Source organism: Rhinolophus ferrumequinum, chromosome 21, assembly GCF_004115265.2.
Source record: "Rhinolophus ferrumequinum isolate MPI-CBG mRhiFer1 chromosome 21, mRhiFer1_v1.p, whole genome shotgun sequence".
Taxonomy (NCBI): domain Eukaryota; kingdom Metazoa; phylum Chordata; class Mammalia; order Chiroptera; family Rhinolophidae; genus Rhinolophus; species Rhinolophus ferrumequinum.
In genome coordinates this window covers 45,275,089-45,302,584 of record NC_046304.1, presented here as the reverse complement: position 1 = coordinate 45,302,584, position 27,496 = coordinate 45,275,089, and the positions used below count along the sequence as shown (strand labels likewise).

At 44.2% G+C, this 27,496-nt stretch overlaps 1 protein-coding gene and 1 long non-coding RNA gene across 2 annotated transcripts in view; one reads left to right on the top strand and one right to left on the bottom strand.

Moving 5' to 3' along the window:
• Positions 1–715: 715 nt before the first annotated feature.
• LOC117013559 (uncharacterized) lies at positions 716–8,880 on the bottom strand. Its single transcript, XR_004421350.1, has 3 exons — positions 8,637–8,880; positions 2,060–2,609; positions 716–792 (listed from the first exon to the last, which is right to left on the bottom strand). It is a non-coding gene; the product is annotated as an uncharacterized LOC117013559 (long non-coding RNA).
• A 318-nt stretch (positions 8,881–9,198) lies between these two features.
• The window catches only part of WIPI1 (WD repeat domain, phosphoinositide interacting 1), a 33,148-nt gene continuing 14,850 nt past the window's right edge, over positions 9,199–27,496 (top strand). Inside the window, exons 1-4 of the mRNA XM_033090538.1 lie at positions 9,199–9,368; positions 13,263–13,345; positions 14,716–14,885; positions 19,586–19,682. Coding sequence (XP_032946429.1) covers positions 9,289–9,368; positions 13,263–13,345; positions 14,716–14,885; positions 19,586–19,682 — 430 coding nt within the window. The 5' untranslated portion in view covers positions 9,199–9,288. The remainder of the gene's footprint in view (positions 9,369–13,262; positions 13,346–14,715; positions 14,886–19,585; positions 19,683–27,496) is intronic.

The following is a 27,496-nucleotide window of genomic DNA, read 5'->3' as shown; positions in this document are numbered from 1 at the left end:
AATAACAGCCTGCCACTCAAACAGCCAACACATAAAATGGTGCAAAATAAGTGATTCCTGTCCTTGGTGTGAAATAAATCTCTTCTTAAAAAACAACTCTCCCACAATTCCCTGGGAACTGCTGAAGCAGAATTCTTTTAAGAGCTCAGGAGAAAGAGATCCCATGAGGAATGCAGGCTGAAGTGTTGATGTGTTCTGGGATGAAAGTCAGAGGCAGAGCATTCCAGAGAGTGAGGTCAGACATGGGTCATCTGTAGATAGAGGCTGACTTAAATGCCCACTTGTGGAACAGATCCCTGGGGAGAAAGCAGACAGAGAAGAACTGAGGGCCTAGGAAATAGCCACTTTCAATATTTTAAGATGGGCCTTGCCCACTTGATATCATTCCAAAAGTCTCTTACAGAGCCTCCGGAACTGAGCGTCCATAAAAAATTAAAAACCTACCAAAGCACATTTCTGACCTAAGAGAAATAATGAAAAGTCTCCATCACGCCCACCTCAGATATGCAGCAGCGAACACACTTGCATTTTTTTTTTGGTTTTTTTTTTTTTTTAAAAAAAATGCTGGCTTTTTATTCTTCACACATATTTGCAATCAATAAGGAAAACAGGAGATCGTGTAGATAATAAGAACCAAAATAAACTGGTGCATTCAGGTTTAGCCAATGAGAGCGTTTGCCACTTCGCATTTCCATTTATAACAGAGATTCTCACTCAGCAGCAATGTGTGACTGACTTAGAGCTGCGGCAGCCGGCTCAGCGCGCAAGCCGGCCTCCATTGTGATAGCGTTCCTAAAATTAAAGGAATACCCAGAACATCAAACCCGGACATTTCATTCCAGTTCTTCAACAACTGACACATTTTCCATTACCTCTGACCTCCTCTCGTGGTGTCAACTATTACCTCCTCACCAAGGATTCTGGATCTTTCTCTCTCATCCCACATACCTACCCTATGCCCGGGACACGGGTATCAACTGCCACATTAACGTAAGATTGCAGAAAACAAAACTGATCATTTCAATAAGAGTAGAAAAAGTATTGGGAAAAGAAAGAAAGAAGGAAAGAAAGAAAGAAAGGAAGGAAGGAAAGAAGGAAGGAAGGAAGGAAGGAAGGAAGGAAGGAAGGAAGGAAGGAAGGAAGGAAGGAAGGAAGGAAGAAAGAAAGAAAAAAAGAAAGAAAGAAAAAGAACTTTGCTGTCGTCACAACGGACACTGTAGCAAGGCACCATCTTCAAGGGCCTTCAGCGGCAGGGACAAATGTGCATGTGGTGATACCCAATAAGGCGGGTCCCTGCACACGTGAGGCGTTTCCAGGGATTTCCAGTAATTACTGGGGAAGGCTTTGAAGGGAGCTGAATGTTCTATAGAAGTTAGAGGCAAGAGCTAGTGAAATGTGGGTAGCCGATGACACAACCTCATTTCCACTAGGAAGCCACTGAGGCGTGAGGAAACCCAAGTTACACTGGCAGCCGCTCTCCACGCTGACCTGTCTCTCCTCACTTCCGTGTCTAGTGGGTCAGTGAGTCCTATAGCTCCTACGTCCATCCCCCAGCGGCTCCCTAGGTCCGGTCTAATCATCTCTAACCTGGACTGAGGCACCTGCCGCCCACCTGGTCTCATTCTCTCCTTCCCCACCCCTCCTCTACAGCCTCTACGTCTGGTACCACGTGAGCTTTCTGAGAGGCAAGTCTGTGTCTGTGGTTCACCATTGCGTACACGCTCACACAACTCAGCTGTGCTGAGGAAGTGGACACTGTTGAGCCTAGAACCGATCTGGTCTTTCTCTGGACATCTGCGTGTTGCCTGAGAAAGCCCAGGGAGGCTGGGGGCAGGAGGGAAGGGTATGAAGCCCACATCAAGCCAAGAGGGCCCACAGCACAAATGTTTAGCCAAAAATGTTAACATCAGGAGGGCCCTGACAGAGAACAGGCAGCTTATAAAAAGAACACACACTTCCGACTTTTAAAATATTTGATAATGCAGTGCTCACCCCTTTGGTGCATCACACACTGTGTTCCAATTAGTACACACGTTCAGCAGGGGGGGCCATGGCTTACCTGTGAGCTCACAGAATTTTACAGTAGGAGGTAATCATTTCGTCCAGCTTGTCTTCAACTTTGTTCTATGAAACGCTGCGGGCTGGTTACACCTGCAGGTGAAGACCCCCAGGTCACCCAGTCAGTGTTAGTTTTTACTCACTGCAGCAAGGGAGTGTGTATATTAAATGAACCGTGGTAAGAGGCTGTGGGAGGGGGCTTTTTGCAGGGTGTGGTTTGTGTAAATGATTCTAAGGTGGGAAAGGTAGGAGCAACAAGAATCAAGTCAGGGTTGGATCTGGTCACGCAGCGGTCGGTTTAACAATTGGGTAGCAGAAGTCTCAGTTTGGGAGGTAAGAGGAATGGATGGAGTCAGGGCAAGGCATTGATAAGAAAGAATTAGTCACGCAGTGTCAGTCATTTCGGAGCTGCAATGTGGCCTTGGGAACAACACTGTTTTCCGTGGGCCTTCCACTGGCCTTGTTTACGACTGACTGTTGAGAACATAACAGTTCTGCTGATCTGGCGGATTTTCCCTTCCTCACGCTCCATGAGAAGTTAGTGGGTGTTCCTGGAAGAAAGACATCCACATAAGCCTGGAAAGGACTTGCTAAACAGTGTTAAGTAAACGCAATGCTGGGCTTTCTGGAGCTTTTAACATGCTCAAGTGAATGGTGAATCTCCCAAGACACATTCGATTCATTTGCAACACAGCCGCCTAAGTGATTCTGTTCAAAGACAAGTGACAATGTCACTCCACCCCCGGGGTTACCACTGCGACCTCTTTTCCTGTTTATCTGGCCCCCTCCTCTCTCTACTCCAACCAGCCCGGCTTCCTCCATGTTCCATGAGGTTTGTGTTCCTTCTGCCCAGAACGCTTTTCCCCCACGTGACTGCATAACCTGTTCCCTTCTTTCCTTCAGGTCTTTGTTCAGATGAAACCTTCCAGTGAGGCCTTCCCTGCACACTCCATATAAAAATATAATCTACCCCCTCCACAATATTTCCGAATGCTTGTTTCCCACTTTATTTTTTTTCTTAGCACTCCTTGCCCTCTAAGACACTTTACGTTTTATTTTTCTTGATTATGGTATCTCTGCCCATGTGGGCAGGAGTTTTTTTTGTTTTGTCCCATGGTGCATTCCTAGTACCTGGAAACATGGCTGGCGCGTAACAGGCACCTGATAGGGAAATTGTCAAATGAATAAATATGTAAACCCCTCCCCAACTTCTCCTGCAGCAGAGGAAGTAGTGAGGAGGGCTTCTAGGTTTTCCATGTATAGACAGTAAAAAGGTTTGGGGGGAAACACTTGTGGAGCCTCGGGGGCTCTTCGTCCAGGGTTTAAGATCAGCTCTATCTTCTCAATCAAGCCAGTCTTTCCTTCAAGGTCCATCCCCCAGCCTGGAACTATATACCGTGGGTCACTAGATGGCACTATTCACCAGGAATCCTGGGATTCTCCGCCCTCTGCCGGGCAGCCTAAGGCCTTTGCAATCCTCTTCTTCCCAGAGGTGAAGGATTCTGAAGAATGGATACCACTCCCAACAGCATTTCTCCGGACTAAGAAGAAACTGAGTCGTACAGCTCCACTTACCCACTAGCCACCCCCGCCCATAAGCGTAGGTTAACCCTTTGCTTGGGAGCAAAAGATGTCTTCAAATACTTCAAGTAATACCTCTGACAGACGTAAGCAAAGCCTTTGTCCCCTTTGAAAAGCTGCAGGACTCCATACCCTCCCCCTTGCATTTGGCCTGTGGCCCTCTTGGCACAATGCTGCCTCTTTCTCCCCACCCCTTGCCTCTCTGTTCCTGTATAGGATGAAATACAGGTTAAGAGGCCAATTCTATTTCTAGACATGAACCACAGAAGTCTGAGAGGCAGCGAGGAATGATGACCTGGTGAGCCTGGTGGAGGGGACTGAGTGCAAACTACATCTCTCCATAACAACTGCCCTAAAACCTCCAGCAACTTACCCAACGTCTCTGATTTGGTTTACGCAGCTGCGTGACGGGGATAAAAATCTGCCAAACAGGCCAGATGTAGGGAGCATTACATGAGAAGACGTATGAAGCTTCAAGCCAAGCTTTCTGTAAATCTTTGTTTTTCAGATATCACCTATAGTTTTACTCGAAAATTTGTCAGGCTGATTGGCTGACCCGCTGACCCCGTCTGTAATCTCAGCTGGTCTGAAGATGTTCCCGAGAACAAGAACTCCATGACTGAACCTCTCTACATGGTCTTAAATAACAGACCCTTAGCTCAAGGTATGTCTGCAAATGCACACATCAAAAGCTCCTGTTTCACAGATATCAGCCTGACCAGCAAGTGTTTGTGGAGAACTTGTGATTTGCCTTGGGGTTTTAGGAATTATTCTGAAAGCAAAAATAAGAAAGATGGGGGAAGAGAATGAAGACAAAGACACCAGTTCACGCTTCAGCGAAATATCATTGCTTCTTACTTTTGATAGGAAACGTACAAGTCAAGGGATATTGGAATGGCTGTTGAGCTTTGCTCTGTGCCCTCCCTCCCTTTTAAATCAATAAAACCAGAAATAATGGTTCCATTTGGGGATGAAAGACACGTAACAGAGACTGTTCCTTTACTGCAGCCATGCTCTCCCACACAGAGTGTACTTATGCTGAGACACAAAAAAGCTCCAATGTGCCTGCCTGCTCAGCCATACCTCTGATGGGGACTGTTTGCCAATCCTTGGGGATCACCCCTTTTCCCAGGAATCACCCCACAGTGCAACCCCTCCCCTCCTATTCTAACACTGTGGGGCTGACTCCTTGAGCTTTCTTCCCTCTCCCTGACCCCCAAGGCTTACCTAGTCTGCATTGTCCCCAGGCCCTTCCTCCCAAAGTACCACCACAAACACTTGCCTAGGTTCTGAGTTGTTGAAACACATCAGGAAAGAAACAGGAGATTATTTCCTGTGACCTGATTTTATAAAAATAGAACAGATTTTATAAAAAGAAGAGAGGGACAGGAGTGGCCTGTGCTCACCTAGTAGTTACTCTAATTATAGACGGTTGGATGTTATGGGCAACCATATTGGGTGACAGGATGGTTGCCTCAGACAGGATGTCTCATTTCCAACTTCCCCTGTGAATGTCCTGTGCGTGCCCTAATCAACATTTTTAACTTACAACCCGATTGTCACACAAATAGGAAGTCTCCCCATTAGGTGAACTGTGGCCTGCAATTTTGTATTACCGAGGATGTTTGTCTCCCAAAGCCAAGACTTTGCTGACTGTTTCCCCAGGAAGAATGGGGAAACATTTTGTCAGGGAAAACATACACACTTAGGAATTTCAACTAGAAGAAGAAGAAAAAGCCAAAATCTTGTTCCCATTGTGGTAAAGTGTTTGTCCCCTCCCCTTCCCGCTCGCCCAATATCTTTTGCTTCTGTTATTTGGCAGTGAAATGTCTGTTCCAAGAATGTGGAAAGATTAGGATGCCATAAGCCCAACATTCAAATTAGGTCTCGACTCCCACGGAACCTAGAACTAAAACTAGGACTTAAAAAAGAAAAATCAGCCTGACATTAAATGAATTCAGCACCTCTGAATTTATTTATAAACTTTTCCTTGGCTTTTTATAGGAATGGACATCTGGGATTTTTTTTTAAATTTTTTTTTTGAGGGTGGAACATTTCAAAGAGGCTGCTTATACCTCTAAAAGACGTCACAAACTGGCCCTCCACAAACCAAATCCAGCCAGCTGATGTATTTAGTTTGGGCCACATGGTGTTTTTTTAAAATAAGAATTAGTTGTCAACATTTAAAATTTTTACATAGAAATATAGGTTTATAAAAAATATAGATGCATATACATATACATTTATTTTATATGTACAGAAATATATCTTTCTGTATTGTCTTGGGAAAAAAATAAAACCAGATGAGGCAGCCCTGAGATGTTATTTCCACCTAGGTGGTGGTGGATGGTGGACCACGAACCCAGTAGGAAACATACAATGGGGATCATTCACAGGAAGGGTGGAGCTGGGAGGATGACCGGTTTTCTTCCATATCGACATCTCTAGGCCTGAACCTTAAATCCAATGAGCATTCAGTTGTGCTACCATAACGTGTCCAAAACTAAATGCATCTTCCTAAATAGCTGCCAGATGTCTGTTTTCTGAAAACAACACAACGAGCTGCCCCTTTCCTAACCATGGAATCTGCTTTAACTCTTCCCTCTTCTTCCCTGCCACACCCCCTTCCCCATCAGTCACATCCCCTGTGGTTTATGCTCTTGAAACGCCACTGAGCACTAACATAAGTAACCAGCCACATAAGCACTTAAAATATGACTAGTGTGAATTAAGATATGCTGTAAGTGAGTAAGACACACGGGATTTTAAATACTTATGCACAACATAATAATAAACTAACTGATTAATAATTTTACATTGATTACCCATTAAAATGATATTTTGACAGACTGGGTTAAATTTTTAAATATTAAAATTTACTTGCCCATTTCTTTTTACCCTTTTAAACGTGACTTCTGGAAAATTTAAAATTGCATACGGGGTTCCTATCAGTGGCTCACATTATCTTTCTATTAAACAGCACTGCCTCAAAATATCTCTTGAAATATCTCTTGGTGTAATGTGGTAGAGATGCTAATTATGGCTACCATGGCAACCATATCACAATATATAAATGTATCAAATCAACATGTTGTACATTTTAAATTTACACAATGTTATATTGCAAATATATTTCAATTTAAGAAAATCTCTTGAGTTTGTCCTAACCTATCTGGCCCTGCTGCCATCCAATAGCCTGGTCTCTTACACCCCTTCACTCCTAGAATTTCACATTAGTCTAGGCTTTTCCCTGCTTTTAATCTGCTCCACACACACCCTGGCTGAGTTTATCTGCCTGAAACATTGCTTTTATCATGAAACAGTCCTGCTCAAAAACTAATACCAGCTCTCTAATCCATAAAGTCCAAACTCTTGGTAATAACAGCTTCCACTTTAAAAACCTCTTGGGTACTTTATGTAATTCTCCCAGCAACCTAGCACCTAACATGCCAGACTCCTGGTTTTCTAAATAGAATAGAAAGGACTGAAGCATTTGCCTCTGCTGGGAGTGGGGAGGGGAAGCAGCTTTGATCTGAGAAGTTACAAAGAAGATGCAGTTAAGGGGTTGCCGGTTGGTTAGAGCGGGAGTTCAATTCCTGCATGGGATGGTGGGCTGCGTCCACTGCAACTAAGATTGAAAACGGTGGCTGGACTTGGAGCTGAGCTGTGCCTTCCACAACTAGATTGAAGGACAATGACTTGGAGCTAATGGGCCCTGGAGAAACACACTGCTCCCCAATATTCCCCAATAAATCTTTTATAAAAAAGAAAGATTTCCTTTAAAAAAAAACTATAGAGAACTATAGTTCTATATAATAGAGAACTATATTATTTTTTTAAAAAAAAGAAGATGCAGTTAAAGCATCCAAACAGCAGCTCTTTTCATTTATGATGGTTAATACAAAACCTCACAGTTGACTAAAAAGCAATCAACATCTGTGGATCTATGAGATGAACTATTCTTATATCAGTTGAGCGAAAGAATGACAGTGTTGAGAGAAGAAACTGTTATGTCTGCATTTTAGAAAACCAAAGCCAGAAATCCAACCATAAAAGCTTAAGTGAAATAGTGTTCTTCTCGCATCCACTCTATGTCCAAGTTTTATATTTATACATAGGGTGCCAAAAAAATTTTTGTAAGAAAGGAAAACTATATTAAAATTTTAATACTCAATATATACAGATAACAAAAGATGAATACATGTCACGTTTGACTTCTGCAATGACAAGAGGTGCTCAAAGTGGTGACCATCAGGGTCCAGACACTTCTGATTATGGTGAACTACTGCTTGAGCATAGATAACATCTCTTAAAATGTGTATCCATTTTTTGACACCCTTGATCTACATATATATATATACACACACATATATATACAAATATGTTAAAAATATATACATATATGTTACAAAATAGGTAAATTTGAACTATGCCAATTTGAAGTGCTGTAATATAACCATAATTAAAATACCGTTCATCTCAAAATTTGAAAAGCATAAATTAAAAATTCATCAGGAATTAAATAAATATAAAACGAATATAGCTAATGATTCATAAACTGTGCTGGTAATTCTGCTGGCAACATGTATTTAGCTTGGGAAGAGAGGCCCTTTGTCAACTCTAATTATGTGAGTTTGAAATTGTGCTGTACTCAGGACTTTATCCCTTTCATAATATACACCATCCTATACACTTTTTCTTTCCTTTTTTTTTTTTTTTTTAAAGCTACCGATCAGATAGGTGTTTTCTAATACTGTCTGGCAGAGTCGTTTGGTTCATGGATCTTGACATCAGGCAAGCCCACATCCTACCCTTTGTGTTACTTTGGACAGACTGTTTAGCATTTCCGTGCTTCAGTGCCACTTCTTTAAATTGGATATAATTATACTTTTCCTCACAAAGTTTTATAAGAAGTCAACTAGATATATATACATAGTTAATACAGTACTTGGCATGTGGTAATTCTCAACGGCAGTGCAATGGGTCAGATAACTTACCTGTCCGGCCTTACTTAGCACCCTCGTTTTAGAAAAGTTTCTCAAAGCAGCTTGAAGACTACAAAAGGGTGGGTGGGGCTTTGGCGTCTAAAGCTGTCCACTAAACTCTGTAAGTTTAATACACGGAGAGTTACACATGACGAGGGGTTGGGAGTGGTCGGAACCAGCTGACCCCTTTGCTGCGGCGGCCGCGACGCCGATGCCGGACGAGAGCCAGCAAGTCCGGCCCCAGCTGCACTCGCTCTTCCTTTCTCCCGGCTCGCCAGCGGCTCTGGCAAAGAAAACACCACCACGTGGCTTGCAGCCACTTTATCACGCGCCTTCGCCCAATGGCGAGCCGCGTCACGGAGTTGGGGGCGGGTCGTCAGCAGGACGGTTCCGCCCACAGCCATCGCAATTGGCCAACGATGAGCCGCGGCGTGGGCTCATGGCCAATGGCGGCCGGAAGTGGGGACCCCGCCCTCTCAGTTGCTCTGTTCCGCGGGATTGGCAGGAGGGGTGGGGCGAGACGCGGAGGGGCGGAGCGAAGCGGGGACGGGGCGGGGCTAAAGCGGAGGGGGGCTGGCGACCCGGCCCGCAGAGCCGGTGCCAGCGGGCTGCTGAGGTGGCTGTCGCCGGCTCGGAGCTGCGGCTTCCCCGGATCGAGCCCCCGATGGAGGCCGAGGCCGCGGACGGCCCCCTGGCCGGGGTCGAGGCGGCGCTCAGCTGCTTCTCTTTCAACCAGGACTGCACGTAAGCCGTGGCGCCTGCCTTGCCGGGAGGTGGGGGACAGAAAGTCTCGACCAAGGGTGTTGTCCTGTCGGCAACTTGTAGCAAGAGAGGCGCGAGCCTACACCCCAAGAGGGCCTCGGCGGGACGGCCGGCGGTTGGCTCAGACTGGTTCGGGTCTTGGTAGCCACCTCCTCCTCCTTCCTCCTCTACCAGCAGGGGGTTTGGACGCCCCCAACCCGCGCTGCGGGCGGAGAGCCAGGAAAGGCTGGCTGACGGTGAACGGAGAGTCACCAAGGAGAGTGGGGCTGAAGAAAGCTAAGGAATAGGGAGGGGGGATAGTGACCGAAGTGGAGGTCTGGGTTAGGAGGGGCAGAGGCCAAAACAAAAGAGATGGCAGGGGAGGGGCAGGTTGCAAGTTAACCCAAGGCGTTGTAGTTGGGGCCCAGGAAGATGGAAATACAGGAAAAACTTTCCCATTTGTCCTTGAGCATCTCAACGTGGCATCTGGGCAGGGCCTCGGACAAAGAGGCAGCCTATCCCTGCGGCCAGGCCAGCCCCTGTCCCAGCCCCAGCGCGGGGCATCTGGCCTCCCTACTCTGGATGTCAGAAACCTTTCCATTTCTCTCACTGTTTCCACATAGCCATTCAGCGAGGCCCGGCCGCCTTCTCCGAGTCCACGAGCCCTTTCCCCACCGCAGGCTGCCTTCTGCGAGGAGCATGAGCTCCACCCTGTTGCTTTTTTGAGTGGATGTTTAATGTTTCACCTTGATGGTCACATTTGGACTTAGGCCAGAGAGTTGGGAGTTAATAGACATCTGGAGGTTTCCGTCCCTTCGAGGCAAACGCTTTTTTCCTTCCCTCTTTGTCATGGAATTGTTAGAAGCCAGCCCTGGGGACCATATAGAATAATCTCTTTGGAATGTGCACCCAGTGCATCAGGCAGGGATGACTCTCCCCAAGTTCCCACTTCCTGCTGTACCAGCTTCTGTTGTGTTCCTTGTTTGGAGTCAGCTTCAGGCTTGTGTTTTGGCCACCTGCGATTAGGCTATGCTAATATTGAACATTCAGTGGTGTGATTAGCACCATCATGTACCACAAACAACTCTGGCTTCCATTCCCTTTGTGTTTCCCTTTAAAAACACCCAATACCAAACAGTATGTCTTTGTTCAAAAAAAAACCTGCATATGTAATCGGGTAACCTGGTTGCTGGACAGCTTGGTTAGATATGTGACTTTCACGATTTCCTTGACCACAACCCACAATAAGAAATACATATTACAACATCACTCAATACCCATATACATGTAATATCACTAAAAGGTGGTTCACACAATGGTGCTTAACCTTATTATGTGTGGTATCCTCTGGTATTTTCTGTTTCTTTCTTTTTTTGAGCCATTTGTGACTCACTGCATTGTTTTTAAGATTTACTCCCATTTCAGACCCGCAGTTTACAAAAATGATAGTCTAGATAAAATTCTGATGTTTTGTAAGAAACATTTTGTAAGAGGGGATGGCTGTTGAAATGCATGGGTGTTTTCTTTCCCAACTGAACACAGGGTAAGGAGGGGAGTTAGTTTGCTTATTAGTAGTAAATGTTCTGAATTCTGCATTGTAGCACTGTTTATTAGACTATTTTAAAGTGATACTAATCTTTATTCTAGTTAAGTCCTGGCTTTCATAGCAACTGGATAAGAATGTTATTTTCAAAACTGTAGGGTACTTGGAAAGTTAATTTCCTTAGTTCCCACTGTCAGTTCAGTTTTCTTGGATGAAGGCTCTGCCGGGCAGCTCTGTCTTACCTATAAATAAGTTTTTGTCACAGTCAGTTGTTTGGAGCCACAGAGGGCATGACACTGGGTTTTAAAATAAGTCAAGCCCCTTACCGAATACATTTAGGAGAATCAGGGTGTCTTTTTCTATTAAGTGTAGTCTGAATTTGAAACCCAATATTTCCGGAGAAGGTGGGTGAAGACAGCTAACCTTCACCAGTCTCCTTGACTCAGTTAATGCTTAGCTGTATATTAGACACTTTGGATACATTTTTTTCATTTGATTGGTGATATATATTTGTCCCAAACCCTGGTCCTATGAGAGGTGAGGATAATTTTTTTTTTTCCCTACAGAAGGCCTTATGGATAAAATAAGGTTTTAGTCTGAATTCTTTGATTCAGAGGCGTCTATAGCCATTGATCAATCATTTAAAACATAATAGTGATCACACTGCCATTTTCTCATATATAAAATTCTTCTGTTCCAGGAGCAGGGCGTATGTTTGAAAATTATTTTACATTGCCAGATCTTTTAGTTAATATTATAAGACCCTAGTTACAACGTTTTCCCCCTTACTTGCAAGCTGTAGAAACCTTTAGTTTACCACTAAATGTGTCTATATTTATGTGGAAAAAGTTTAAAAGCAGTAAATACTACAGAGTATATTTTTGAAGTTTTAAGATGCTGCTGTCTTGCCTTTCCAGTTGCTGTTTGTCATCATTATGGCTCTAGTTCTGGGTGCCAAACACACTGCTGCTCTCATGCAAATATCTAATACACCAGTTAAGCCACGGGGCAAACTGGAGGGCTAAGAACAGAAGCAGCTACCTCACTCATTCAAAGTTGACCATAGTCACCTGTGTTCCACGGAAGAACAAATGTTGGGTAGAAAAAAAATATTCTAGAGACCATCATGTGACCTTTTTTTCTTCCTTTAGGCAAGTGAAACAAGAGCTGGGGCCATAGCAGTAAGCTGCTTATTTTAGTATATGCTTCCCTGTGAAGAGCAAATCTCACCTGTTCGTAGATTTGTTTTAAATGAGGAAGTTGCACTGATTTTTTTAGGTCCACTTAGGACCTTTTCAGCTCGGACATCCCATCTTCCCAGGGTGGAAGCGCTCAGGGTCAGACTGCTTACTCTGAGTATGCGCTGTGTCAGGTTCTGTGGCTCACTCAGGTCTGGAGGGCAAAGCAGGAGAGAGCTAGACGTAGCCGGGGATTCCCAGCTGCTCAACGAAACGGACTCATTTGCTTTCATCTCGAGGCCAGGTAAACCTGGGTTCACGCTGTCTTTACCTATGGGTTGAAAAGTGAAAAATTAAGAAAACAAGATGTTTTTTTAGCCCACATTGTCCCAGATAAGCGCTCAGTTTTTGTTTTGTTTGTTGGTTGTAATGCTAGCTTTGTGGAACACAGTATAACACAGAGTTCTCAACCCTGGCTGTGCATCAGTATACTTGAACTCAAACAAAACAAAAATCCAATTAAATAAAAAGCTTAAGGGTAGGGGAGCAAGGCAGTCATCAGTATTTTTTTTTTTTTTTTTTTTTTTTGTCAACTTCCCAGTGAGTGTAATGTCTATCCTGGGATGAGAGCTACGGGTATAAACTGTCCAGGATGTTTTCATGGAAAGTGATGAAAGGAAGCATGAATTAAATTTTGCCGACTAATGACCTACTACGCCTACTATGAACATGTATTTCCTTTTTAAATAAAAAACGATTTACATCTTGGTAAAGTCCCTCTCAAACAACCAGGAGGCCCCTAATTGTGTTGGGGGTAGCGCTGTGATGAATGTTCTCAAACATTCCATTTTTCCTATTTCTCCCCCTTTAGGAAAGCATGGATGGCCTCTAGTAGGTTTGACATTTCACTTGATAAAACCCATGACGTTTTAGGTCTCTTAACCATTTCACATTTTTGTGTGTAGTTGTCTTTGACCTTGTCCCTTTTACTGTACCTGCCCACCTGACAAGGTGTGCCTCACCAATTAGACAGGTATCAAATATCGAAGCGCCTGAAAATGTATGTTCCTCTGTCCCCTATGAGGTTAGAGGGAACAGGGGTATCTATCTTCAGGCAGGTCTGTGGCTGGAGTACAGTACCTGCTGTCATTCCCGGGCTGTCATTATCTTCCACAGATCCCTAGCAATTGGAACCAAAACCGGTTATAAGCTGTTTTCTTTGAGTTCTGTGGAGCAACTGGACCAAGTCCATGGAAGTGGTAAGTGTGTGTGGGAAGCATCTCAGGGGCACCAAAACCTCCCTCTAGACTTTAATCCCTGGTGCTTCTGAGCTTTTTGTGTTTCTCTCCCGTACCGTCAAACTTGAGTCAGTATTTTTCAGATTTAAATATAAATCGTTGTCTCCACTTGCTTTCAAAAACCATAATGAAACACTTAGTGAGACGTAGCAGTAGCTTCGTAACATTTTCTTTTTATATTAAGAAATCCTTTATTTGAAACCATATTGTTGACACCTTCGTACATACATAGATATGCACAGTCCTTGATTTTTATAGTTGTCATACCAAAAGATCACTTAGGATTTGTTTTTCTTTGCCATTATATTGGCACTGTAGAATATTGGTAACACGCATTCAGTCCTGGAAGTATTTTCTTTGTTTTCATAAATCAATATTATCCCATTGACACAATCCATATCAAAGATGCTGGAGTGTTTCTAGTGAACACTAAAAAGAATTCCGCTTAGAAGTGTGACTCTCATTTTCCCAGGGTCAGTAAGCATTCGTGCCATCATAATAGTGAAGAACATAGACTCTTTGGATTTCCTGGAAAGAAAGTGGTTTGGTAAATAATATATGGGGTTCCTCATTTATTTGTAAGATATCATTTTTATTATGCCATTTTCATGGATAGTTTGCTCTGTATCTGTTCTGTGTCGTTCCCTAAGGGATGTGCCCAAGTACAAGAAAGGCACGCATCTGAAAAGAATGTTCTCAGAAAGGCTCCACCCACGGGCGCTCAGCAGGCTTCCCAGTTTACCTTCTTTCTGAGTGCAGTACTTCCCTGGTCATGACACGGATGTCCAGACTGTTTTCAACAGGAAAGGGACTCAACAGAGTCCCTTTTCAACAGAGAGGGCCAGGGAGACACAAGATAGGGAGATTTAACTATGTCACTGCCCCCCAAGGTAACACTCCTCAGAGCAACAGGGACAAGAAGCATTCTGAAGAGGCTCCTGACAAGGATAGTCACTTCTTTGAAACCTCTCATGGAGAAAAGGTAGACAGAAATTGTCCAAACCTCCCAAATATGTTTTACAGGGCAAACAGTGGCACCCGAGGGCTCTGGAGGTAATTCTGCCACACTGACGGCACAAGGGGAAGTTCTGGAAATCCCCACTTTGTGTTCTAGTCACTAGCATTTTCTTTACTTGAAAGGGCTTTGGAACTGTTAACATTTGGAAACAGTGAAAGCTTCACTGTGCGGGGAAACAATCATTGCAGATGCGTGCTAATTAATGGAGAGCATCCAGTGAGCAAGACGTAGAGAGTGGTGGCTAGAGGCATAAGCTGTGCTCGGTTCAGGGGAGGCTGACATCCGTGTGACCTCGGGCTGCCTTCCCTCCCAGATGAAATCCCGGATGTCTACATCGTGGAGCGCCTCTTCTCCAGCAGCCTGGTGGTGGTGGTCAGTCACACGAAGCCACGCCAAATGAACGTCTATCATTTCAAGAAAGGCACAGAGATCTGTAATTACAGCTACTCCAGCAACATCTTGTCCATAAGGCTGAACCGGCAGGTAAGTGGCAGAGATCCCGCGAGAGTGCAGGCTTCTGCTGATTGGAACTAAAGAAAAAGATAGATACACTTTCAAGATGAATGTCTCTAAAACAAGCATCAAATCCTAAGGGGGATTTTCATACTCAGGCCCAGTATTACTGGGCTGCTGTAAAGAGAATCTACTTTATGTGGTCTTTCAGTGGTAGGTCCTCCCTGGTCCTTCTGCCTCATTTTTTTTCTAAATGTTGGCCATCGGCTAGGTGAACCCTCCCCTGGGTTCAGGCTGTGTAGAACTCTGGCTCTGAAACTGTCCCCTGAGCAACTGCAGGGACGCCGTAAACCACAGGAACGCCTCTCTGGTTTGAGTCCTAGGTGGTGGCATTTGTCACAGACTGGCGGGAATTCCTCTCAGAATGAAAGCACCTGAGGATAGCGTGGTCCTCACGGGTTCGTTCTGAAGTCAGTCCATAAAACAGCCCTTTCTCCCGGGTTCGTTCTGAAGCCAGTCTGTAAAACAAGCCCTTTTCTTGCTTTCCCATAAGGCCAGGTACTCAGTCTCATGCTTCCACTTTTCTTTCGCCCAGCTAACCCTTGAAGATTTTTCTTGTAGTGTTTTCTTTGTTGAAGGAAGGATTATTCTTATCTCAACTATGCAATACACTCTCTTGAAAAATGTCAGTTCTTGTTAAGTAAGTATTTGAGATATTAGCAGAGTTTCCCATGAATTATTAGATTTTTTTAAAATCCTATGAGGGCAGGGACTAGATCCATTTTGTTCTCCATAATAAGACCTGGTAGAAAAGACTGTGCCTGGTAGAAAAATGCTCCATAAACATCTGTTTCCTGACTGCCTAGTAAACAAACAAACAGGTGGATTCTTTATGTGACCATGCAGCTCTGCCTTTTCAAGGAAATATTCCCAGGATAGTGGTTATTGCACTCATTGAGACGATGTTTTCTTCTATCTTTATACCTAAACTGTTGAGTGCTAACTCATTTTTTTTTAAAGGCAAATGAGACAGATACAGTGCTTTCTGAAGTTTATGGGAAGAGATTGTTTCTTCGAGTTATTCAACTATTTTGATTGACTATGCACTTACGCCAGTATAAGGCAGTGTGGTAGAGAATAGCCTGAAAAATAGAATACGGGGATTTTTAAGCAAAGAGGAGCAGGAGTAAAGAAGAAAATAAACCCGGGTTCTTGGCAAGGGAGGGGAAGGAAGTTTGAGAGTTTTGAACTTGAAGGCTTTTAAGCACAATTCTTGGCTTGCGTGCTGTCTCTGAAAAATGTTGGGAGCACATCAAATTTCACTGCAAGACTTTTTATCTTTGCATGTAGAAGCCAGTATGTAAAAATTAAATATCCTTTTTTTTGGCACCTGATTGTCTTTGTAAGATTGTTTAGGCAAATGTCCCATGAAAATTGGAACCCTCAAAATAGTATCGATGGTATTTATTTGTGTAACATCTCTCTTACTTGCTCTATGATATTTCCAATGGGACAAGGAAGGGTTGTTCAAGTGTCTGAGTCTGTTAACGTTTAGATGCCACCCCCACCATGTAACACTCGTCAACTTTAAGGTCGTCCTCCCCCGTCGTCCAAAGGACATTAATGTACCAAGAACCACTCAGCTGCCAATGGCCACGCTATTCCGAACCCAGATCACACAGGTCTCTTTTCCGTTAACATTTCTTCTGCTAAGACGGTTTGAAACAGCTCTTGAAAGTGTCTGGGGTTTGCTCTTCCTAAAACGTTCCAATTTGGGCCTTACCAACTTTTGGTTTAGCCAACTGCTGCCGCCAGGTGGGGGGACTGCGGTGTCCCAGGATCTGCGCCCCCTGGAGGCAATGAGCCCCTCATCCTGTTCCTACTTCACCAGCTGTCCGGGTGCGGTTCCTTTTTTAAAAAACGGGAAAAAAATTAAAGATTCGCACAGGGAGTTATGAGGAAAGAACATCCCTATTTTCCTCTCAATATATAGGAAGGAAGAATAATAATTGCGATATTCTTCATTTTTAGTTGATATTATTGCCCTTGTACTTCCTCGAGGAAGTGTATTTAATGGAATAAAGGCAGTAAACCAGATGCGTTTTGAGAGGTGAGCTTTGACAGTTCTTTCTGTTCTCAACCCCATCGGGATGACAGGGGCCCCTCAGAACAGACGTAGCATCTAGACCCAGCCACTGACGCTAAATCTAAATCTGTGGTGCTCGAGGGCAGACGCTGTATTTGTTTCATTGATAAAAGGAGTTATTACTTCTAAGACCTAGAAAAGTCGATGAGCGCCAAAGTGACAGGGGATGAGCTGAGCGGAAGGCCAGCCTGGGGTTTTGCCGAAACTGAAAACTCACTGTGAGGAAGCACGTTACCTGGTCGTGCTCATCCCAGAAGCGCACTGTCACGTGAACCGAAGACGGAGGATCTCCTCTTTCCCTCTGAATGTTTTGTTTTCCGCCCATTGAATTCTTGTCTGCAGACAACACAGAGGGTAACCTGAAATTCGGCTAAGTGGGCCACAGAGGTGGTGCTGTTAGAGCTGGTGGGAGAAGATGCAGACAAGGTCAGACAACATAGATGGAGATGTTATTTCTGCAAGAGGCATGTCCTGTTATCCCCTGTGCTGGGGCTCGGCCGTGGGGCTGGAAGGGGACACCAGCGGCTCTTAAAAGCTAAGAGCATAAGCAAGCACAGAGTGATACAGCCCGAACCATAGTAAGTGCTGGCAAAAGGCCAATGGATCAGGCAAATCAGAAAATGCGCATTTTATGGAGAAACACTAATATTCGTCATCAGTTTTGAGATTCTGTTAGAATGTTGTTACCTCTCAACACCCAGTCTCAGACCTATGGCCACAGAGCCTTAATTAAAATTGAGAAAGATACAAGTTCGGACAATTACATTCGTGAACTCATCCTAGAAAAGCTACATACCTCACTGCTGGACACATCACTACCGTCACCTTCCAAGTACTCCCTTGGGAAGCTCTGCACCGATGCCAGCGCCTAGCCCACCTTTCAAAGTGATTTTGGAACTCTTTCTGGAATGGCCATCAGAGCTGTCGTCATATTACCCTTGATGTCCTGAATATTATCAAATTGTTTTCCTTTCAATATTTCCTTTATCTTCGGATAAAGAAAGAAGTCATGGGGGGCCAGATTAGGTGAGCAGGGAGGGTGTTCCAATACAGTGATTTGTTTACTGGCTAAAAACTCCCTCACAGACAGTGCTGTGTGGGCTGGTGCATTGTCGTGATGCAACAGCCATGAATTATTGGCGAAAAGTTCAGGTCGTTTTCGTCTTTTTCTCTCAGCCTTTTCAACACTTCCAAATAGTAAACTTGGTTCACTGTTTGTCCAGGTGGTACAAATTCATAATGAATAATTCCTCTGATATTGAAGAAGGTTAGCAACATTGTTGCAACAAGTTCTTTAACTTAGTTGTCAGACCTGGTATTTTTCTGTTTGGTTATTTTCTCCTTGGTTAAAGTGTCAGTCTCCATTTTACTGAACTGTGAGGAGACTTACTAGGAAAACTGTCAGGCGGGCTTTTCCCAGGAGGAGAGCCTGACGCTTTTTTGTAGATTTTTAGGTACCTTTTTTTCCAAGTGTTTTTCCGTGGGGTAAAAAGATCTGGCCTGAGAGCAGTCGTCTCAAATGTAGGGGTCAGAGTCACCTGGGGTACTTGATGAATGACTTCCTGAAGCAGAATCTCTGGGGAGAGCCTAGGCGTTGCCCTTTGGGTGCTCAATGCTCATCTTTGTCAGAACCGCTGGCCCCAGGGGAAGCTGAGTCAGGCATGTGCAGGGGTGGGAGGTGGCTGCTCAGAGTGAGGAAAGAGCTACTGACCCCAAATTCCTCCCAAAAGCTCCTCACCAGCACCCGACATCTGCTCACCTGCACAGAGCTACGCGTCCTGTTCCTTACACACAGCACATTAAACCCATAGCCTTTTTCCACGTGGCAGAGAGCACGGCCATTGGGAAGAGGCTCCAAACCTGACAAGTCTCATTTAAAGAGAAAGAGCAGGGTCTCACCGAAATAGGGAAAGGGACCCCCAGGGAGAGGAGCTAAGCGGTGTGTGTGTGGGGTGAGGGAGCTGCAAGGGACATGGGGCACTGAGATGGGTGTCACATGAGGGCTGGAGGGCTTCTCCATTCCGTGTACCAGGGTTGGAGAAAGCAGAGCGTATGAAGGTCGGTCTGCAGGGGAGTTCAGTGAAACGAAGTTAAAGGTGGCAATTCACTGGAGAAGCAGAAGACTGGGTGATACAGGGGAGGCAAAGAAACCCACCTCTGTACAAGAGGCAGACTTGTTATACGTATCAAGAGGGAGGCTGTCTGATGGGAATAGGATTCCAAAATCCTACCCGAAATTGTCCTAAATGGCAAAGGCTGTCCGATCAGAAAGTATTCAGAAATCCCCATTCTAAGGAGAGGGGAAAGCACCAAAAAGAATGAAAACACAGGAGGGGAGACCTCGATCTCTATATGAAGTTTCTAAAGGTCTTGTATACTCCGCATCTGTTCACATGGATGATGACATACGCGTGCCCACATGCATGTGTGCAGACATAAACATACCCTGCACATGTGTCGTCCAAATTCCCCCTTCTCTAGGCTTAGAATCAAGGTAGGACTCACGGGAAAGATGAGTGATTTCGATTTGGTCAGTCCTTTCGAGGAACCGGTCTGGTAGACTGATGAGTGTGTGTGATTCCAGAGGCTGCTGGTGTGTCTGGAGGAGTCCATTTACATTCACAACATTAAAGACATGAAGCTGTTGAAGACCATCCTGGATATTCCTGCAAACCCAACAGGTGAGCTCCCAAAACGAGATCGGTGCCCCCCCTAATCTCATGTCCAGCTGCTCCTTTCACAAGCTGTACTTCCACCTGAATTGAAAACTTGAAGCACTGCCCATGCTTTATAAGTCTTAGTAGTGTTTACCTTGCAGTTGTGTTTTAATAGTGGCAAGTTCAAGTACATTAGGCTGCATGTGCGTCCTGCAAGAGGCTGTGCAGCCATCACTGCCGCCCAAGGGAAATTCCTTTCCTCTGGGGCCCATTCTCAGCAAATGTGTCACAGCATTTACGGTAGACACGTAGGAGACTTCGTGCATCTGATATGGAAAGGTGTTTACCACTACTTATTTTTCATGGTTGTTCGGTACAAAGTAGGTACAATCATTAGAAGCAGGTTTTGATTTGCTGTGTCTACATGACTAGGACAAACAAAAGCTGAACCGTGAAGAATGTGTTTTATTACTTTGCAAAGAAATCTCCACTTGGCTATAATCTCCATGCTATAATATTGGACTTGACAAAATTCTCAGGATGGAAGCCTGTTGGGTAAGCTACCCATTTCAGAAGGGGAATAGTTTGGATTTGTTAGACTGACATAGCAGATGATGATGTTTTATGAATTCATTGAGGCAGAAGTAAACGAGAGAGCTCCTTCATCGGGTGGCAGGGTGGGCAGTCATCACACTGGAACGATTTGTGCATCTCATGATTCTGGTGAATATTTGTAAATTGGACTCCACTTTAGTATCTTTACATGACAGCTGCAGCTCACTGTAGTTCCCCAGTTCTTTGTCACTTAATTTTAAGGGCTGTGTGGCCCCACCCAAGTCACCTAGACTCTTTGAGCCTCAGTTTCCTTGTCTGTAAAATGGGATAATAACACCCATCTCACAGCGTCTGCTGAGAAGTAAGCGAGGCAGTATCTGTGAAAGTCAGCAGCTCACAGCCTGCCATGCAGTAAGTGCCTCCTATGCTTCGCTTCCTCCTCTTCATCTCCACTGTGTGGATGGCCCTTTACTGCCGACTTCAGTGCTTAGCCATGGCAAAATGATATTGTAAAAGAACAAAGCCTTTGAGGCCATTATAAAGTTCTGAGAGATGACTTGACGCTTATTTCACAAAAGGGAGGATGGTAAGTGAAGAAGCTAAGGGGGAGGGCAAGTTTTTTGTTTTAGGAATGAAAGATTGAAGTAATCTAGAAAAGTACTGAAGACATACTGTGTGCCCAGTACCACAGTAGGCACTGTCAGGTACAGATATGGCAATCACACACCAGGAACCCCAAATCTAGCTGCAGTATGCCCCTAGACCATCTGCTCCATGTGACACAGTGTGAGACAAGTGTTCTGGCAGCCTTTGTAGGGGTAGAACCCAATATTGGACGGTAAGAACAGTAGAAAGGGAGATGTGCTCTCTGGTAGGGTGGGGTAGGGGCTGTGGGATCTGAGCAGAACTGGGAGGGGTGGGCCTGTGCTGGACCTTGACAGATTTGGGCAGGGAACATTCCAGGCCTCTCCTACCACCACACACTCAGGCCACTCAGACCACGTGTTAGTGCTGCCCTCAGGACAGGGCCTATTCCTGCCATGAAAAGCAAAGTTTCTTCCCATCCGCTCCTAATTGTTAGCAAATACAGCTGTTTCTTAGCTCAGAAAACTCACTTTTTGCAGTTTAAACAGAGAGAAAAAGAACTTTTGAAAGTGTGGTCTATTTGTGCTTTATAATAGAGAGAGAATGTATTATATGTAAAGGGAATAATTTGTTTCAAGAAAAATTTAACAACTGGGAGGTGTCTTCCCTGTCTCAGAGAAACAAACAGCATTTTGTTTTTAGCATTTCCTTCTGAAAGACCACAGGCAGGTAGAAAGACCAAAATGTTTCTTATTACCCTTTTGCTGTTCTTTGGAGAGATAGCCCATGACTTTTTCAAACCCTGAAATTCATAATTATCATCTCAATTTCCACTGAGCTCCCTTTCTACAACTGTAAAATGGAAATGATGAGTTTTACCCCCGAGTTATTATAGGGAGAACTAACTGAGAGCATGGAGTGCGTGAAAGCCAAGGCACGTTTGCTCCCTAGACACGGGGGTCCAGCTAAGCTAACTCACTAGCCCAGCACCAGCCTGGACGGCAACATCACACCAGCTAAAGTTGCCCTGCAGTGACATGAGTTCCTCACTCAAGAACCATCAGGGGACTCAGAACTGTCAAATCCATGAACATAGAATCCTGAGGCCCCAGGGTCTCCTTTACTTGTTCTCATTCTCTGTTTTCTGAACAAAAATATAAGATGGACACTGGCTTTGATTTTATAAATCCTTAATGAGTACACAAGAGAAACAGACTCACTTGTCTAATTGGCTGAAGCACACAAATTCTGTGAACTACAAATAAATGATATATGCAGAGTTCTCCCATTCCTTCGCACTCAGTATCTAATGTGGCTGTAAATTTCCTTTCTCTTTGTCTGTGTTTGTGTCATGCACATTCCTGTTGTGTCAAAGATTGCTGGCTGTTTGGCCAGACTGGGCTTGAAGCTAATTTCCTGTTAGCACAGCAGTCAGTGCACTGAGCAGTGGAGGCTGGAAATCTCCACACAGGTTCTGCCAACTGCGGGACGCGGGCGTGCTATAGATCTTACAGCCGCCTTGTAGGAAGTATTGAGGAGGCAGTCTGCACCACACAGCAGTGTGTATAACAGAACAAAATAGTGGTTTATTGCCCAGTGAGAGCTCTTTCTGAAAATGGTGGTACTGGTGGGGAAAAATTCTCGTTTGCAGTAGCATAGCACGTTCGCAAATACAGAGATTTCTTTCCTTTCTATTTTTTGAAATTGGAAAGCATACTCTGAGATATTAATCACCCCAGAGGGAATTAATTGCATTTATAAATCACCGTTAAGGGAGGAGACCCAAGATGGTGGAGGAGATAAACACTGTACCTGTGTCCTTCTGTGAACACATTAAAATTACAAATAAATTATATAACTGACAATCAACCTGGAGAACCATCTGAAGTCTAGTTGAACATAAGTCCTATAACTAAAAATATAAAGAATCCACATCAAGACTGGTAGGAGGGACAGAGACGCGGAACGGGCCCCAAACCTCCGTGTGGAAGTTGAGAATCAGGAGGGATACCTCAGCCATGGAGGTTACCCACGGAGGAGCAAAGGTCCCCAGCCCCCCACACCAGGGTCCCCAGCCCAGAGTACTGGCATTGGGAAGGGGAGCCCCTTTGACATCTGGCTGTGAAAAACAGTGGGGATACTGACCAACCAGGTGGGACGGAAGGCTGGGGGAAACCCAAACATCTTTTTAAACAGCCCATACATGGACTCACTCGCTCGCAGTCACTCACCTTGGGCTCCAGCAGAGGGGCAGTGACTTAGGGGAATCAGAAGCATCTGAGGGGCAGACTAAGGTATATGGCTGTAGAGCGAGGGCTGGAGGACAATGGTCATTTTCCCTGTGTGGGGTCCTGTTCCCATGCAACTGGCAGGTGGGCGCCATCTTTCCTATGATGAGCCCTCCTCCTACACTTATGGCCAAATCTGAATCAGATTGGCCTGGTTGGTTCCGCTGCTCCAACCTGCTGACTCACTGGGACCTCGCCCCACCCAATTCCCACAACACCAGAGGCACTTTCTCCATGAGTAGCCAGTCCCACCGCATTGCACTCTTTCTTGGAAAATTATCAGAGTCCATGGGCCCCAGGTGGGCAGTGACTGGCCTCAGTGTGCTCTGAGACTTATGCTGAGTAGTTCCAGGCTCAGCACTGGCACCAAACCAGAATTTACATTAACCTGGTGACCACAACTCTTCCCACTCTGGTGATTTCCTGAGACCGTGCCTCACCCAACTCGCGTAATGCACGAGGCTTTATCAGTGGCTGAAACTTAAGGGAGCTGCTAGGTGGTAGCAGGCCTTGGGGTGTCCTGGCTTTTTGTGGCACTACCCCATGCCAGGTATTGGTGGCAGCCATCCTCAGTTCACAGCATAGCCTCTCCCACATGCCTCCAGGTTTAGCACAGGCAGGGAAAAGCCATGAATCTCTTTGTATTAAGCTCCTACCAGGTAGTCCCCAGCCGATCACAGGCAGTGGGTGACCTGAGCCTGCACTGGAGTCCCTCCTAAGAGGCCCCAGAACCAACATACTTGGAGGTAGGCTTCAGACTACAGCAGAGCACCACCCAATTAGCCCTACAAGCAGCATACACAAAGGGTGGTTTCAACAGGCACCAAAACCTGCTGGGGTGAACCCCACTTACTGGTGTAAGCCCCATGAGATATGGAAGTGGCCAGGTCCCACAGCCAATCAGCCTGAGGGTCAATCCCACCCATGGATGTGCCAATAACAATCAAGACTCAACTATAACAGGAGGGCACACACAACCCACAAAAGGGACACTCCTGGAGCACCTGGAGCAGGTGACGAGGGAGACTGCCAGGGCCCCAACTACATAATGCCACCTGCCCTAGACTGGGAGAGATAGCAGATCTACCTAATACATACAAACAAACACAGGGAGGCAGCCAAAATGAGGAAACAAAGAAATGCATCCCAAATGAAAGAACAGGAGAAAAATCCAGAAAAAGAAAAAGCAACCTACCAGCGACAGAATTTAAAACAATGGTTGTAAAGAAGCTCAAGGAACTTAGTGAGAACTTCAACAAAGAGATAGCAAACATAAAAAAGGACATAGAAACCATAAAAAGGAACCAGTCAGAAGTGAAGAATACAATAACTGAAATGAAGAACGCACTAGAAAGAATCACCAGCAGACTAGATGAAGCAGAGGATCGAATCAGCGATTTGGAAAATAAGGTAGCAGAAAACACCCAATTGGAACAGCAAAAAGAAAACAGAATCCAAAAAAATGAGGATGTTGAAGAGACCTCTGGGACAACAAGCATAACAACATTCGCATCATAGGGGTACAGAGGGAGAGAGAAAGCAAGGGATTGAGAACCTATTTGAAGAAATAATGACTGAAAACTCTGGTGAAGAAAATAGACATACAAGCCCAGGAAACACAGAGAGTTCCAAATAAGATGAACCCAAACAGGCCCACACCAAGACACATTGTAATTAAAATGGCAAAGGTTAAAGACAAAGAGAGAATCCTAAAAGCAGCAAGAGAAAGGCAACTAGTAACTTATAATGGAGCTCCCACAAGATTGTCAAGTGATTTCTCACAGAAACTTTGCAGGCCTGAAGGGGTTGGCAGGAAATATTCAATGTGATGAAAAGCAAGGACTTACAACCAACATTACTCTACCCAGCAAAGCTATCATTTAGAATCGAAGGACAGATAAAGAGCTTCCCAGGTAAGAAAAAGCTTAAGGAGTTCATCACCACCGAGTTCATCACCACCAAGTCAGTATTACAAGAAATGTTAGAGGGACTTCTTTAAGATGGAAAAAAAAATCAAGATTATGAATAATAAAATGGAAATAGCTACATATCTATTAACAATTACTTTTAATGTAAATGGATTAAAATGCTCCAATCAAAAGACATAGGAGGGCTGAATGGATAAGAAAACAAAATCCTTACATATGCTGCCTACAGGAGACTCAGTTCAGATTGAAAGAAACACACAGACAGAAAGTAAAGGGATGGAAAAATATATTTTGTGAAAATGAAAAAAGCAAAAAAGCTGGAGGAGCAATTCTTATACGAGACAAAATAGACTTTAAAACAAAGGCTATAAGAAGGGACAAAGAAGGACCCAGTAATCCCACTTCAGGGTATTTCTCCAAAGAAACCCAAAATGCTACTTCAAGGGGACATGTGCATCCATATATTCAATGCAGCATTGTTTACAATGGCCAAGATGTGGAGGCAGCCTGGGTGTCCATCGATGGATGAATGTATAAAAGTAGGTGGTACATATATACAATGAAATATTGCTCAGCCATGGAAGAGAATGGGTTCTTCCCATCTGCAGCAGCATGGATGGACCTGGAGGGTGTTGTGCTGAATGGAGTGTGTCAGACAGAGAAAGACAGATGCCATGTGATTTCATTTACATGTGGAATCTAAAGAACAAAACAAACAAAACAGAAAAACAAACCAAAAAATCACCATTAACTTGCTTTACAGGTTTCACATGTCACACTATAAATATTACACCAAGGTGAGAATGGCTTAGAATCCCAGGACTGCCCCATCCAGCTGATGCCACTGATTCTTGAATTGATAGCAGGCCCTTCTTTTCTAGCTGTAGAAGAATTACAGCCAAACAATTTCAGTGAAATTATAGCTGACAGTGAGTTATGAAAATGTTTGTCAAGTCTAAAACAAGTCCAAACGCCACATCAAAACTGAATTTCTACATAGACAAAAGACTGGAAGGAATTATACTCAAATATTGAGAACAGTGAAAAGCCTCTGGACTTTAGAATGATGGATGAATTTTTTTTCTCTTTATTCACACTTTCTGGGTCCTGCAAAGTTTTTTACACTATCGCTTTTCTATTATAAAGTTATATCAAAGAAAAAGCTCATTTTTACCTAAATAAAGCTTTGCGTGACACCTGTGACAGAAACAGAATGGTAATATCTAAGCCTGAAGCAAACTCTTTCATGCTCTCCTTGGGGGATTTCACAAGAAATAAAGATAAATTCTTGTAGCCGGTTGGAAGTGTCTGAGAACTGGACCTTAAGAAATCGAAGGAACTTGCGTTAAGCATTTCTGGGGACCTTCATTAAGTCTGCGAGGGTCGGTGTGCAGGATCCCTTGGCTGTATTCAGATGGGCTGGCAGAGGTGTGAGCCCAGAGAGAAAGCTGTCAAGTGAGTGGTTATGTGTCAGTATACCTGCCCCAGCCATTATCTTTTGTCCCTTTCTTATTAGAATCTAGGGTCATCTCATTCTCCATTAGGTCTTACAGAAAGTTCCATGTTAGCTGAGGAAGTTGAAGTCTTTCTGGGATATTTACATTTTAACGCAAAACTCTGAAGGGCACCACATACCTGTTGTTAGAATGGCTATTATAAAAAAAGACAAGAAATAACAAGTGTTGGTGAGGATGTGGCAAAAAGGGAGCCCTCATGCACTGTTGCTCGGAATGTAAATTGGTCCAGCCACTATGGAAAAGAGTATGGGGGTTCCGAAAAAATGACTAACAATAGAACTACCATATGATCCAGCAATTCCACTTCTGGGTATAGATCCGAAGAAAACAAAATCACCCTCCCCAAGAGATAGCTGCACCCTCATATTCATTGCAGCATTATTTACAACAGCCAAGACGTGGTAACAACCTAAGTATCCAATGATGGATGAATGGATAAAGAAAATGCAATACATGTGGACAATGGACTATTACTCAGCCATAATAAAAGAACGAAATCTTGTCATTTGCGACACATGGATGGACCTTGAGGCCATTATGTTACATGAAATAAGTCAGACAGAGGACAAATATCACAAATACCATGTGAACTCACTTATATGTGGCATTTTTTTTAAAAAAGGATCTCATAGATACTGAGAACAGGTTGGTGGTTGCCAGAGGTGGGGAGTGGGGGGTGGACACAATGGGTGAAAGGGATCAAAAAGTACAAACTTCCAGTTATAAAATAAATATGTCATGTGAATGTAACAATGTACAGCATGATGACTATAGTTAATAATACTGTACTGCATATTTGGAAGTTGCTAAGAGATTAGATCTTAAAAGTTCTGATCCTGAGAAAGAAATTGTAACTGTGCATGGTGATGGATCACTAGATATTTTGTAATGTTCATTTTGCCATATATACAAATATTGAATCATTATGTTGTACACACGAAACTAATATGTCATATGTCAATTAT